The sequence below is a fragment of the Macrobrachium nipponense genome, chromosome 39 (assembly GCF_015104395.2).
Source record: "Macrobrachium nipponense isolate FS-2020 chromosome 39, ASM1510439v2, whole genome shotgun sequence".
Lineage (NCBI taxonomy): Eukaryota > Metazoa > Arthropoda > Malacostraca > Decapoda > Palaemonidae > Macrobrachium > Macrobrachium nipponense.
In genome coordinates, this window is record NC_061099.1 from 36,679,597 (window position 1) to 36,696,018 (window position 16,422).

The following is a 16,422-nucleotide window of genomic DNA, read 5'->3' on the forward strand; positions in this document are numbered from 1 at the left end:
TGGTGCGCTGCACGATTAGTTATGCAACACAGCCTATTAAGCATGTAATGTACCTGAAAAAGTACTTGATTTTTCAAGAATGCTGGCCCAACTAGATACCATCCACTTTACTCACTGAGAAATGTTGTGGATGTTATATCTTACATCTATCTTAGGGGTATTACATGAAGTGTCCGAAGGACTAGCAAATGCTCTTCTGTCTTGCATAATGTAAACTTTGGTAACAAGGAAAATTCTTTTGAATAATTTAAATTATATTGACAAATTAAAGTCTCTGTTTCACTGCTGTCACCATACTTACACAGTCGAGCACTTTTAAAAAGTAACTTTAACTGAATTTAGACTTCTTCGTTGTTTATTTGAATGAATGGAGATTTTGGGCAAATTTGAAATAAGCAGTGATTCCACGTTGAAATGGTTTCAAGCTGACAGAATGAGTACAAAGAAGATGAGTGGGGTTTGGTGTTCGTCACTAATATAAAGATGTTCAATTAAAAGCTCAGCCACATATCTGTTACACAGTTCTTTATTTGATATTAATACATTACAATGATTCCTGGGTCTAATTCTTAAATGATTATTGCTAAATTTATGACTTGCCTTTCAATGTGTGTTAACTTTTTAAAATTAAGGTAATAAAAGTTTCATCATGATATACAGTATGCATTAATATCTAAAGTAATAAAATAAAAATATAAAATCCTTGAAATAGTCTTGAAATAATTCTGCAACATAAAAACGAATAGTTCAACACTAGTAGACTATGAGAATGATTTTATATTGCTGCACTTATCAAAACCCGAAAAGAAACTGTTCCTCTAGATATTATTTTATGTTTGTTTCCATGTTATCGTCATCATGCACATCTAAATATATTTATTATTATTATTATTATTATTATTCTTATAAAGGTGTTTGCTAAGACTTTCTTTTAATGACCTGGATGGTATACCATTTTGCGTAGATTAGTTCTTCAGTTTCTGATGAAAGGAAAGTAAAGAGGACGTAGTACTATTGAACGTTTAATGAAAGCTTTGGTCTTTTCTTTGATAATATTATATTATATTATTATATGATATTTTCCTCAGGTGGTGATGGGTAACATGCCACAAGGTGCAGAAAAGAAAGTGATAAGAAACGCCCTACCCCTTCAGGCATTTTTCCTCCTGACAACTTTTCTGTGACATATTCGTGTGGTTTTGGAACCAAGCAGCCCGCTCATGGTAACACGTGCCCCTGACTTGGCCGAGGCCAGGGGATCACTCTCAGATAGTTACTTCTTCTTCAATGCCTTCTCAGCGGCTTTCGTGGTCTTACCAGCGGCCTCCTTCTTCGACACCTCTTTGATGACACCAACAGCAACCGTTTGCTTCATGTCGCGAACGGCGAAGCGTCCCAAGGGCGGGTACTGCTGGAAGGTCTCGACGCACATGGGCTTGCTGGGGACCATCTTGACGATGCAGGAGTCGCCTGACTTCACAGCCTTGGGACTCGCTTCGAGCTCCTTGCCAGTACGTCTGTCGATCTTGGTCAGAAGTTCAGCGAACTTGCAAGCGATGTGAGCTGTGTGGCAGTCGAGCACGGGGGAATAGCCAGCCTGGATCTGGCCAGGGTGGTTGAGCACGATCACCTGAGCGGTGAAGTCCTGGACAGCCTTGGCTGGGTCGTTCTTCGAGTCGGAGGCGACGAAGCCACGTTTCAGATCCTTGACGGAGACGTTCTTGACGTTGAAGCCGACGTTGTCACCTGGTACAGCCTCAGTCAGAGCTTCGTGGTGCATCTCAACGGACTTGACCTCAGTGGTCAGGCCGGTTGGGGCAAAAGTGACAACCATACCAGGCTTAAGGATGCCAGTCTCAACGCGACCCACAGGCACTGTTCCAATGCCACCAATCTTGTACACATCCTGCAAGGTGGAAAAAACTAATTAATTACGTAATAATTAATTACGTAACAAGCATTGATTGGCAAATGTTATTACTCTTACCAAGCGAGGTGTCTAAGCTTTAATATACCCAGATGAAGCAGCTATCTGTACACGAAACTAAGAACAGACTTTCACAGTTTTAGCATATAGAATAAACAGGTAACTGAAGTCATATATTATTGCTATAATAATGCTAATAATAATAATAATAATAATAATAATAATAATAATAATAATAATAATAATAATAATAATAATAATAATACAAAGTAAAACCAGCCGTCTTTAAACGAGTTACCATTTAATCAAATATCAACAATATAATAGACCCCAAAATTATAACTATTAACGTTCACGCTGTTCCTCTTGATTAACAGGAACGCTGAAGTAAGAAAATGCTGTCATATCCTTTGAAAACATGAAAAAGGAGATATTCACATAGACTAAGGTAATATCACTTATCTTCGTTGATATACTGAAATAAAACTAAACTAACAAGTAGACAGATATATACTGCAGATATGAGAGTGAGAGAGAATGAACGTCGTGAAAAATATAACTCGAGGAAATTGAAATAGTTATGTTACAGAGCTATGCTCTGGTTTTAAGGCGAAATATACTATACTACAATTTTCTCTGCCGCTAAAACTTAACTAAAGAATGAGATCTGCACTGTAGTTTGTAGTAATTAAAAAATGAAAAATAAAAGATAGAAAAAGATGGAAGATACAGGTCATAAACATGGTTGATAGTACGATGTCACGGATGAAATGATAGTACTACGATGTTACGGATGAAGGCGTGCATTTTTTGATAAGTGTGGATGACGAGCAGACAACACCACAGAGTTACTGCAAAATCAATCGCTCCTGATCAATTCACTCATACTGAATAATCCTCCTTTATCCCTACAAGAAATACAGAAAACTATAGGTAGTAGTAGATTCACATCACCAGTGCATCTGATGTCTAGACCAGTCCCTTACGACATTCCTGATTGGCTGTTGATAAGCCAATCACAGGGCTGGAAACTCTGTCTCTCGGGAGTTCACATAGGCAGGATGTATGTTCCACCTCTCCCGAGGGAAACTTTTGAAAGAGCGTTGGAACATACATCCTGCCTATGTGAACTCTCGAGAGAAACTAAGAGTTTCCAGCCCTGTGAGTGGCTTATCAACAGCCAATCAGAAGTGTCGTAAGGGACTGGCCTAGACATTAGATGCACGGGTGATGTGAATCTACTATAGTACTATTGTTTCACATTTTAAGGCCTACAACTTTGGATAGTGAACGCTCATTTACTTCATGTCTGGTGCCAATCATAACTTAAACGAAGCTTTTATCTTTCTTACCTAGTTGCACAATTGATAAACATATAACTTATGTATGGACATCAACTGGATTTTACAGACATGCATCTGTTATTCGCAGATTTCCTGTAGTAAGTAGGTGGTATAGATGATTCGGTAAGTGCAGTAAATTTATTTAACTTTCTCTCTCTCTCTCTCTCTCTCTCTCTCGCTCATCTCTCTTAATTATATATATAATATATATATATATATATATAAATATATAATATATAATATAGAAAATATATATATTATATATATTATATATATATATCTAATATATATATATATATCATTGATAGACATTAAAAGTATTCGTGATGGAAGCAAAGCGTAATACGACTGAACAGTTACGTACTCTTCCCACACAGTTTGATTTACTCATAAGGGAGATTAGTCTTTTATACTTTGTCTTGTGTTCTGGCGTAAAGGTGCACCTTATAAGGGTGCATTTGTCTGTATGGCTATACATGAATGGAGTGATGCAAGAAGTGAGAGAGGGGAAATATGTGACTGGATAAGGTAAGGAGATTCGAAGGAGTTTGAAGGTGTTTGCAGATGATGCAGAACTGTTGGATGAGAGTGAGTAGAAGCTACAGAAACTGACGAAAGTTGAAAGTAAATGCGAGCAGGAATAAGGCTGAAAAGGTAAGAAAATCAGGAAGATGGAGTAATCAATGTTAATATGGATGGTGGAAGAAAGCAAGAGCAGCTACCTGTCTCGGTACGTATAATGAATGATGGTAGATGAGAGGTGAAGTGAGTCCCATTGTTTACAAAAGCCTATCTTTAGTACACGTAGTTAATTACTGCGTTTGTGTTTAATCCAGTGTGTTCTTTTCGAAGACTGTGCCATTGGGACATTTCGTTGGGAAACAGAGATGTCAATCCAGTTTTGAGCAAAATAGAAGTAGACCAAGATCACCAGAGAGAGAGAGAGAGAGAGGAAGGGTGTGTGTGTTGGGGTATTTTGTTGGGAGATCGAGATTATATCAATCCAGTGTTAAGCAAAATAGAAGTAAACCAAGATCATTAGAGAGAGAGAGAGAGAGAGTTGGGGTAAGGAGAGGCTCATTCATCTCACCTGGAGAGGCAGACGTAGAGGCTTGTCAACAGGTCTGCTGGGAGGCTCGATGTTGTCCAGGGCATCGAACAAGGTTTCGTATTCATAGGAGCCAGACTTGCGGTCGATCTTCCTCTTCTTCCACCATGCCATGTTGTCAGACCTCTCCAACATGTTGTCTCCGTTGAAACCGGAGATTGGCAGAATGGGGACAGTTGCTGGGTTGTAACCGACCTTCTTAATGTAAGCGGAAACCTCTTTGTGGATTTCCTCGAAGCGGGCCTCGGAAAACTTGGGTTCAGTGCTGTCCATCTTGTTGACGGCTACAATGAGCTGCTTGACACCCAGGGTGAAGCACAAGAGTACGTGCTCGCGGGTCTGGCCGTTCTTGGAGATACCAGCTTCGAACTCGCCGGTACCAGCAGCTACGATCAACACGGCGCAGTCAGCCTGAGACGTTCCGGTAATCATGTTCTTGATGAAATCGCGATGGCCTGGGGCATCAATGATGGTCACGTAGAATCTGGTGGTCTCGAACTTCCAGAGAGCAATGTCAATGGTGATACCACGTTCACGCTCGGCCTTGAGCTTGTCCAATACCCAGGCATACTTGAAGGAGCCCTTGCCCATCTCGCTGGATTCCTTCTCGAACTTCTCGATGGTTCTCTTGTCGATGCCACCGCATTTGTAGATGAGATGGCCGGTGGTGGTGGATTTGCCGGAGTCGACGTGGCCGACAACCACGATGTTAATGTGAACCTTCTCCTTTCCCATGGCTGGTGCTTGGTTCACCGAAAGCTTTCAACACTGCGAAAGAAAAGTTACACTTTAGTATCTACTACCATCAGGAGTTAGTGTAAAGAATTATCATGAAAAACTTATTATAACTACTAAAAAAAGAGTTACGGTTTCATTTTATAGCTACTTAAACAAGTTACGGTTTCATTTCTAACAAAATAATCTATCTTGATATTCTATCTTTTTGTTGTTGTATATTACGTTTGTATCGGTTAACTTCGGTAAGGCACCGGTACGCCATCTTGCAATGGTTTCAAAGTTCATCCTTTATGGAATGCGTTCGAGTTTGTAAATAATAACCGGTCTTATTTAGATATAAACGTAACAGCGAAAGTTAGTCTCATTACATGCTTGTTATTGTGTCATTGTTAATTTTCTGCGCAACATTTTAAATATCTACCAAGATTGGAGAAATGCCTAGCAATCAGCGTTTGAGACATGAAAAACAAATGACTGACTTATAAAAACATCTTACCCCATACGTAAAGTTTCTCGGAATAATGTTCTGGACTTTTATACAGTAGGAAACGTTAACCTCTACCAGTATCAAAATTCAATTAAAGATCTTCTGGTATAAATTTTGTTAAATTTACTCTAAGACAGTGTACCTATGCGTAATATCTTCTGGGTTTTCCTTTTTCTAACCAACACGAGTGTCACCGTAGGTATCACGGTAACTAAAGCAAAAGAAATTTCTACCCAACATCGTGAGAGTCACTTTCATGCCAGCTATGTATGAGTTATTGATTGTATTGTTATGTGTTTATTGCTTCTTTTGATTGCATAAACTGTGATGTAAGATGCGACGCTGATTGCCTATAGAAGAACGTGCCTTTCCAAAAGTAGTAGGCCTATGCTTAAACCTTGTTTCCTTCCAGAACATGGAAAGTTTCTCCGTATCTCAGCATTGTCTGAGAGAGAGATATTTTATTGGTAATATAGCTCTACTTCTTCTTCTATTTCTAAAAATATTTTTCGTTTCCACACACAAAAGAATGAGAGATTAACAAATAAAATGACCTCATACGACAAAGAGGCGCCGTTGCAAAGGCATTGACTCGACCTATAACCATAACCCACACGCACGCTCGTGTGTGTGTTTGTATGCTTGATTTTGAAGACACCATACTGTGAGTGATCGTCGATCGTGTGGCTAAAACTATTGAATTATCTTTTGAATGACACAAAATAACTATAAAACTTTTAAATTATTTTCATGTCTAATATTTCTTGCATGAAAGCTCCTCTGGCAGAGGAGATCAATTTTGCGTAGGGTATGTTTTTATTTTTTTGTGTAAGTGGATACATACACTAAAACTCAAAAGGGAAAACCCGAAAATAAGATTATGAAATTAAAGCCGTTGGTCTCGTTGCTGAATAACCACTGGTCCCGAGCAACGTAAAAACACCAAACAAACAAACGAACAAACAAAAGTATTGTCGAAATTAATCATATTTATTCAGTTTACCATCCAAGTCCTGCTTTTCGAGTTTCGCTACAGACGATGTTATTATTATTATTATTATTTATTATTATTTTTTTTTTTTTTGCTCTATCACAGTCCTCCAATTCGACTGGGTGGTATTTATAGTGTGGGGTTCCGGGTTACATCCTGCCTCCTTAGGAGTCCATCACTTTTCTTACTATGTGCGCCGTTTCTAGGATCACACTCTTCTGCATGAGCCCTGGAGCTACTTCAGCCTCTAGTTTTTCTAGATTCCTTTTCAGGGATCTTGGGATCGTGCCTAGTGCTCCTATGATTATGGGTACGATTTCCACTGGCATATCCCATATCCTTCTTATTTCTATTTTCAGATCTTGATACTTATCCATTTTTCCCTCTCTTTCTCTTCGACTCTGGTGTCCCATGGTATTGCGACATCAATGAGTGATACTTTCTTCTTGACTTTGTCAATCAACGTCACGTCTGGTCTATTTGCACGTATCACCCTATCCGTTCTGATACCATAGTCCCAGAGGATCTTTGCCTGATCATTTTCTATCACTCCCTCAGGTTGGTGCTCGTACCACTTATTACTGCAAGGTAGCTGATGTTTCTTGTTGGTGCTCGTACCACTTATTACTGCAAGGTAGCTGATGTTTCTTGCACAGGCTCCAGTGGAGGGCTTTTGCCACTGAATCATGCCTCTTTTTGTACTGGTTCTGTGCAAGTGTCGGGCATTCGCTTGCTATGTGGTTTATGGTTTCATTTTTCGTATTGCACTTCCTACATATGGGAGAGATGTTATTTCCGTCTATCGTTCTTTGAACATATCTGGTTCTTAGGGCCTGATCTTGTGCCGCTGTTATCATTCCTTCAGTTTCCTTCTTTAGCTCTCCCCTCTGTAGCCATTGCCATGTGTCATCGCTGGCTAGTTCTTTAGTCTGTCTCATGTATTGTCCGTGCATTGGTTTGTTGTGCCAGTCCTCTGTTCTGTCTGTCATTCTCCTGTCTCTGTATATTTCTGGGTCTTTGTCTACTTTTATTAGTCCTTCTTCCCATACACTCTTTAGCCACTCGTCTTCACTGGTTTTCAGATATTGCCCCAGTGCTCTGTTCTCGATGTTGACGCAGTCTTCTATACTTAGAAGTCTTCTCCCTCCTTCCTTTCGTGTTATGTATAGTCTGTCCGTATTTGCTCTTGGGTGTAGTGCTTTGTGTATTGTCATATGTTCCTGGTTTTCTGATCTATGGTGCGGAGTTCTGCCTTCGTCCATTCCACTATTCCTGCACTGTATCTGATTACTGGCACTGCCCATGTGTTTATAGCTTTTATCATATTTCCGCCGTTGAGTTTTGACTTGAGTATCGCCTTGAGTCTCTGCATATATTCTTTCCTGATCGTGTCCTTCATCTCTTTGTGTTTTATATCCCCTCCTTCCATTATTCCCAGGTATTTGTATCCTGTCTCATCTATGTGTTTGATGTTGCTCCCATCTGGTAGCTTTATCTCTTCAGTTCTCGTTACTTTGCCTTTTTGTATGTTGACTAAGGCGCATTTTTCTATTCCAAACTCCATCCTCATGTCCCCAGATACAATCCTTATTATTATTATTATTATTATTATTATTATTATTATTATTATTATTATTATTATTATTATTATTATTATTGCTATTCAAAACGAGGAAACGCTCACATACAATAAACGAACAAAGTGAGAAAGGAAAACAAAAGTTACGGTACCTACTGATAGAGAAACAGAGCACACGAAACGCCTGCAGTAGTACGACTGGAATCATATGAGACTATAAACGTCTGGGTAAAATGAAAATAGACGTAACAGTATTGGACAAACTGAAAATGACTTTGAAATACTTCGTGGAAAGGAGTTAAAGACAGGAGGTCAAATACAGTACTGCACAACGGTCTTGTGGTTCTTATAAAGACTATTTAAAATATATACATATCCCTCCCTCTCTCCTGATTATAAAGAAACAATTCTTTCGATGTAATTCCACCACTCCCCTTCAGATCTCAACCTTTAAGCAAACAATTCAAAACGGTTTCGTTCAATTTATCCAGACATACAACTCTTACTGACCAGAAAGGAGCGTTTCCTCTGTAACGGCTCCCAAAGCTCTTACTCTGAGGACGACGCACTCATATTTCCTCAGTACATTAGTAACGGTTACTCTTGCTTTTATTACGACCGCAAAGCTCTCTTCTAACTCGACACTCCTCTCATCATATTCCACTTGAGCATAAATGAAAGACATCGTGTATTTCTAATACAAAGAAAAACATTAAACGAACCACATCGCTCCTCCACGTGTCTGCTGTCAAGCAAGTGATAAGGCAGAACCTCGAGGTACTTGAGTGGCGCTGTGTTCAAGTATGTGTGTGTGCGCGCGTGTGCGTGTGTGTGCATGTGTGGGTGGGTGTGTATGCGTATGCGTGGTTGGGTAAATTCTAGTGGCAGGCAAAAGAATGGACCTTTGACATATTTCAAAGTTTCGATAATAAAATCATTACAGTAAAAACCGAAAACCTTTCTAGTACGAACAGCTGCTACCGAAACAGAGCCTTTCTAGTACGAACAGCTGCTACCGGAACAGAGTCCGGAAAATGAGGAAAGACGTAGAACAGAGCGAAAAATCAATCGCTCAACGGGTTTCACGTCAAAACTTTATATATAAATAATATAAAATATAAGCCTCGGTCTTAACCCTTTTAACAGTTTCACGCCCAGTATATTATCATTATGGTTGAGGATGCTAATCTCGTTATTGGTGAGTGGCCAACAACGTCGTTTCTAAATAAAGTTCAGAAAGATCCCCCCCGTCCTGTACAAGAATCCGTCGACGTTACTCCATGTACTACAGTATTCTTCTTCTTAAGACGAATTATTGCGTCATTAGTAAAGAAATATTATTAAACCAAAAACCACATTCCTTCACGGTAAAGAATATCACTTTAAAACTTAGGTCTATTTGAAAAAATCATATAGTGAAACGTTGAGTTAAATAAACGTAGAGTTTACTGGTCAGTGCATCGCGACGAAGAAAGGTGTTTACAACTCGCTGCTGGTGGAATTCGCATAATTACGCACACACTGGCGCGCGCGCGCAGGCGCACGTTTGGGTGTGTAAAAATCACGAGAGCAGAACGTGATGGCTGCAAACTGCGTTTCAGGCCAGGGATTATTTCCACAAAATATGACTCTCGGTAAAGTCAATTTTTGTGTTGGCAAAGTGTTATTTGTAATACATATTGAGAATGTTTTCATTTTGGTTCGTATACACAGTATAAGCGCTTTAAGATGTTTGGCCTAAATAAAATCAGTTATATTCTGAACATGGTCTATTATCCTACATATTACAATATTACTGATATTTACGGCTGTTGATATAGCATATTTCTTAACATGCCACTATATCTAAACAATACCTTCATATTTAGTTCTGTAAGCTGGAAAATATTTTTAAAAAATCCCCAAGAAAAGTAGACAGAGTGCAGTATCTATTAACTTCGTTTTCTCTCATTAACATTTATGGAAGTCTTTCTGGTCTATGTTTTTCTTTAGGATAACATAGATTATTATTAACGATTTCCTCCATTTCAACTTATTGGGTTGTTTTAACGACCAAAACATCTAGGAAAGGATAACTTTATATTTCCTTATTCTTTCATGTAAATGTTTTAGAAGGCGTTTGGTGGGGGAGGAGGAGAAAAGCTTTAAGGTTCATTTAGAACTCACAGGAGGTCCACACGCCGATGCGTCTAAGAATACGAGCTGTCCTTCGCCTGCAGAGTTTTATGTTCCCCGAAATACCATAGCTGCCATGTTACATGCCATGTGCAAAAATTAATACAGGGGTGAACCGTAAACATCCTAATGTAAACAAGAATGTGAACATTACACCAATATATTAGGTGTGTTTGACAGACATTACCAAAATGTTTGATTGGTATAATCTAGACTAAATATGTTTGTTTGATGTTTTTACGTTGCATGGAACCAGTGGTTATTCAGCAACGGGACCAACGGCTTTACGCGACTTCCGAACCACGTCGAGAGTGAACTTCTATCACCAGAAATACACATCTCTCACTCCTCAATGGAAATGCTCGAGAATCGAACTCGTGGCCACCGAGGTGGCACGCCAACACCATACCAACCACGCCACTGAGGCGCTCCTAGACTAAGTGCTGAAAGCGGCCACCACAACCTGCATGCGTGTGAGTGAGTGTGTGTATATGTGCGCGCGTATGTATATCAACAAAACATAAAAATTGGAGCCTTAAACACTCATATATATAATTTTTGGAGCCTTAAATGCCCACATAATTAAAAAAAATAAAGCTACGAAAATCAATACCGAACTGTTTTTCATTTCTTAAGAAGAACCTAACAAGTAAAAAATTTGCGGTCCCACCGAGCAACTCGATTATTACAATCAATTACATGAAGGTTACAACAACGACCGAAGTAAAGATCTCTGAAGCAGACAACATTTGATGCAAGCAAGAAGCATCGTAGCCCTGTGTAATTAACTAATGTTATTTCCAAAGTCTTAAATCTCAACTTCTTACGCACTATAAATAGACATCGTTTCCGATAGCAAAATATAGATTATTGCTACTATAAACTGCGTTTATTCTGAATAACAACAACAACAACAACAACAAAGAATAATAATAATAATAATAATAATAATAATATAATAATAATAATAATAATAATAATAATAATAATAATAACCACGTAAGTCAACCTGAGACCTAAGTATATGAGGGGGACGTTAAACCATCTTCTAAGGACTGTTCGCAAACGTTGACAGAAACGAACATCTGCAACAGGAGAGCTGTAACAGCAGCAATGGCCACACATCAGCCGACACAATCGATCATGACTGCACTGTCAAGAGCTCCCCCCTACCCACCCCCACCCCACATTAAAACGAGAGTGATAATCAAACGGAAAGAGAAGGAGAAGGAAAAGGAAAACTATATATGTGAGCAGGGGAAGGAAAGAGCGGCGGGCGATAGGATATAAAAAAATAAAAAGAGGGTGGAGAGGCAGAAATAGGCGTTCCAGGTCAGCATCATTGATTTTGGAATCTCTCTCTCTCTCTTTCTCTTCTTCTTCCGCCCAATGACGTAACTCCCAGCACGCACTCTTGCAACCTTCTCCCCCATGACCTTCAGGATTCGAGAGGGACGGCTGTTCCAGGTCGGCAGAGAGAGAGAGAGAGAGAGCATAGACGAAAGAGAGGAGAGATCTGAGAGAGAGAGAGAGAGAGAGAGAGAGAGAGAGAGAGAGAGAGAGAGAGAGAATGATGTTGTTTGTTTTTCCTTTATCACCGAGCCGTTCCATCTCCTCTCGGAATTCACGAGTACGTTAGTGTATTTTTTTTTTTTAGTCTAGGGTTTTGTTGGCACCGTTCACGACCATTGTTATGATTGTGGCTATTAATGGGACCTTTGTACATTTTTTTTCTGGGTTATTGTTGTCATACAGCTTAGCCTGTTCGTTCAGTTACTACCTTCATTTATTTCATTTTATCTGAGTTTATCTTAGATCAGTTTCATTAAATCATTAACGTCTTTTTTGCGGTAAAAAAAGGCAATATCATTTGCATTTGCCAATGGCATCACTGATTCGGTCTGATTGAAGTAACAGCTACTTAGTATTCGGTCTTCAAAGATTATTATTTAATTCTTTTCTGTCTCTGGACATCGTGGGTATGAACAATTTCTTATAAGAGCGGTCTCGATGCAAATACAGAAAATCCTTTAACTTACGCCTTGCCAGAATCCGTTCTGTTAATGGTTGGTGAAATCTTTTTTAAAACGTTTTTTTCTTTTTCTGAGTTAGATTAAATTCAGATAAAACACTTCTCGCAACAGTGGTCATCGAACATTAGGCCTAACTAGGGCGACCAGCATCTTTCAAAATTTCTACTAAAATGAGGGTCATTGCTTGAGGCTATTTTTGCCCCTCAGAGAGGGGGTGGTACCGGGTGCTGCCCTCACTGTTTTTCAGTAAGACGTCATGGGGCGGAGTTGCTTGCCCACGCCCTACCCTATGGACGTTTAATTACTGACCAGACCCAACACTGCATAGTTTTGCGACGATCAGACAGCCAGCCAACCAGTAGTTTAACGAACATACCACTGCCGTCGGGTTGGCGGCTGAGAGCCTACACATGCGCACACGCATTTATCTATATATAATATAATATATATATATATATATATATATTATATATATAGATATATATTAAATATGAAATTTGCTATTCTTTTTATCTCGTAAAATCCCATAATTCTAGTCTCCTGTTCTTTGAATGTTAACTGTGCAGGGCTACGGCATTTTGGCTGTTTCGTAAGTGGGTACGGTAGACTTATACCCACAAATTTAATATCTGAACTGTGCACTGGTATTGAAACCATATCGACTGAGAGAGAGAGAGAGAGAGAGAGAGAGAGAGAGAGAGAGAGAGAATCGCGAATTATTGAACAGAATTCATGTCAGGAATTTCTTGCGGGGGAAACAACGATTTCCTATAAATGCGCCGAAGAAGAAGGCTGGTTAAGTGGGAGACTGTGGGACTATTTGAGAGCACTCGCTGCATCTCTGTTTCATCCCAGAAAACCTATAGAGCTCTCTTCTCTCTCTCTCTCTCTCTCTCTCTCTCTCTCTCTCTCATCTCCTCTCTCTCTCTCTCGCTCTCTCTCGTCTCTCTCTCGTCTCTCTCTCTCTCTCTCTCTCTCTCATTTCATTCCTACTAATAATTTTCACCTTCACATCACTACTAAATTCCTTTGGTTGTTAAATATCTCCCAGCGAGAGAGAACGAAGGAATCTGAAACTATACGTTTAAAAGTACTCCAACTACAAGCGTTGGAAAATACTGGTATATTGTTCAACGGCAAATCCTCACCCAAATCGGACATAAAATTGACATCAAACTTGTTGAAATGTTAATGCAGTCTGCTATTTGCGTTTACAGACACGTTGCTCTTTCCTGTCGTTCACATTTAGAAGTTTATTCTTATTTTCATTTGAGGAAAGTTAGCTCTACTACAGATCTACAAATACAGCGTGCCACCCAAAGTTTTCTTAGAAACACCGGATACGAATGATGTATAGTATTTTTCGAGAAGGCTGATTTTTCTTTTTTTTTTTTTGCGTTTAAAATATCACAGAGCAGTGAATACTGAGAAGAATAAAATTGGATAACAAATTAAAAAGAAATAGTCTCAGCCAGATTTCGGTTCTAATTGATTACAGGAAATTAAAACTGTTTTCGATTAAGATGTAGAACATTACAGGAAATGAACTGCAATTAATAGATTTCAATAATATCTATACTACGCCATAACAGAATGAATTGGGGGTGGGTGGAGAGTGGTCTGGTCATCTTCAGAATATCAACCATTTCAAGGCAAATGGAGGTATTAAAATACTGCCGTGCGTGTATAGGCCTATATATAGGCTACGACGGAGTAATAAAGTCCTTGTATAATAAACTAAAGAGACCTTGCTGTTTGATATAATGATGTGTGCAGATGTGAAACGAGCACCATGAGACAAGGGCATGGCGGACGAGCACCATGAGACTATGGCATGGTGGCCCTATCATAGGGTTTTTGGCACTGAAGGGTAAGAGCATGCCTTGTCGCCCGGCCAGCTAAAAATATACGGGCAGCCCCCAACACCACGCGCTGCTACTCACCACTACAGCTCCTTTGGAACTTCTCGCGAAATACCGACGAAGTCTTTTGTATGGACAAATGCTAATAATAATAATAAAAGGAACTAAATTACGATAAAGAAGAGAGCGATGTTAGGCGCCTGCCAGGCTGGGTTCCGGTGTGACCTCCGTCGCTCCTTTTTAAAGGTGAAGGCTTCAAAAGCCCTGTTCAAAGATGGAGGCCTTATTTACCGATTGAATTTTCGTTTGTTCTGATTTAGACACGAAACTAATAATTGGCGGCACATTCTTTCGTATTTATTCAGATTGATTCTCGAAACACAATTCATATGAAAATTCTCTTTTTCTTACGTCTAGTCCCAGAGGCATACTACCTAGGAATGCTAAATACCAAGAAGAAAATTAAATGATATTGATCTGATCAAATATAAATCTTAAAGTTGCTTTTTGTTAGGTTAACAGGAAATATTCACTTAGTGCCAATGATCAGTAGTACTATATACATGCGGCTCGACTGATTATTTTAAAAAATCGCACATTGAGCATCCATCACTACGAGGCAAGAATTTTTTTTTTAATTCAGCGACAATTTAGAATAGCGAAACTGACCCCATAATCAGTATTTTATTCGTTTGAAATAAGACAAGCATAATCTGATTTGAGCATATTTGTGGACAACATCGCTGACTTTATGTATATTACTTCAGGTTAAAGAGATTGATTTTTGTCGCCGCAAGCATTCTCAGTCAGCCATCCTGCGAAATGGCGTATAATTTTCAAAATACTAGTTGACATGGCTTTTGACTTTCACTGTCGCGTAGCACAGAAATTTTCACATCACTGTTACACTTTAGCCCATATCCACTTTGCTTATTTAAGTGTGCTGGGCCAAGGTAGTCGTACCTGGACGCCGGCTTGGCAGAGAGAGAAGGATGACAGGTTTCGACCAAGGAATACTGGGCACCTACCCTAAAGTAAGTATCCCCAAGCGACTGAACAAATTTATAGCTAGTACTCTTCCTATTGGTCGGCGAACCCCGTCTGACCAATGAGAGAGAAGCGCAGCTATTCTTACATTCACTAAAATGGGCAAAGGATCAATGCTGGGCAGAGCATGCTGCAATTGAGTGTTAGAGGGGAGTCTCTAATTCTTACGCTCAACCTCCCCATCGTAAATATGACTACAGAGCTGAATTGTGATTAAAATCTATTTCTTAGAATAAATATGGTTCACAGTAAATAAGGTTGGTATGTTGTAGATGAAACAAAATGTCAAATTCTCCGAACAAACCAGGATTGCGTTCATTTGAGGGGAAATGATTATTTTGGGGAGGAGGGACGGGGTAGGGAACAGCCGCAGCAGACGGAATGTAAACATGGCTGCCCCCATAAGAAGTCTGTTTACGGCTAGCTGTTTTAACAAATTGCCTCGTACAGTTTTCATTTCAAATCAGGTAGGAACGCCCTTTCCACCATGCACTTTTAGCAATATGAACATGTATTTGAAGATGAAAAATTGACCATATCATCGTAGTTTCATGAGGGACATTGATAGCTAGGGGAGACGGGCCGACCGAATAGGTAACAGGCTAGCAGTGTCCCAAAGGTTGTGAATATGACATTCTAGCTTAAATGAAGTGTATAATATCATAATAAAGGTAAAATTAAACCCTTCAAAGGAAAAGTCGTATTTGCACCCTCCCTTGTACTGCTGTCAGTTGCACTTTATGCTTCGCACCGTTAGCTAGCTAGGTAGTATAAAGTAGGGTAAAATATCACAGCAGGCCACCTACAATCAACGCTAGCCACCCTCCGAAAAAGTACATTATAACGCGTCCTGACACCCGAGATGGGCATCAGTCGCGACTTGTTGTTGGTGAGAAACGGAGCTAAAGACCTCTACTCTCCTTTCGAAGTAAGTATTTTCTCCAAAGTTAGAAATTAAGGCCAAATTTTAAGATTTAAACAGAGGGTACTGAAAATGGCGCCCACGGCAGTGGAAATCTCACCAAAACGCGTTCAACATTTTTACTTACAACTTGAGTATTTAGAAGATTGACGCCATCTCGATGTTTACGGAGTAGCTTGTGTCAATAAACTAACCATTTCCTGTGATAAA

General features: G+C 39.4%; 1 protein-coding gene and 1 long non-coding RNA gene across 2 annotated transcripts in view; one reads left to right on the forward strand and one right to left on the reverse strand.

The window, feature by feature from the left end:
* Positions 1–510: 510 nt before the first annotated feature.
* On the reverse strand, positions 511–15,347 carry LOC135210307 (elongation factor 1-alpha-like). Its single transcript, XM_064243191.1, has 3 exons — positions 15,207–15,347; positions 4,361–5,146; positions 511–1,906 (listed from the first exon to the last, which is right to left on the reverse strand). Exons 2-3 carry the CDS (start codon positions 5,111–5,113, stop codon positions 1,274–1,276), a joined length of 1,386 nt encoding a protein of 461 aa, XP_064099261.1. The 5' UTR covers positions 5,114–5,146; positions 15,207–15,347; the 3' UTR covers positions 511–1,273.
* A 265-nt stretch (positions 15,348–15,612) lies between these two features.
* Positions 15,613–16,422, forward strand: part of LOC135210309 (uncharacterized) — a 163,616-nt gene continuing 162,806 nt past the window's right edge. Inside the window, exon 1 of the long non-coding RNA XR_010313497.1 lies at positions 15,613–15,757. This is a non-coding gene — a long non-coding RNA (uncharacterized LOC135210309). The remainder of the gene's footprint in view (positions 15,758–16,422) is intronic.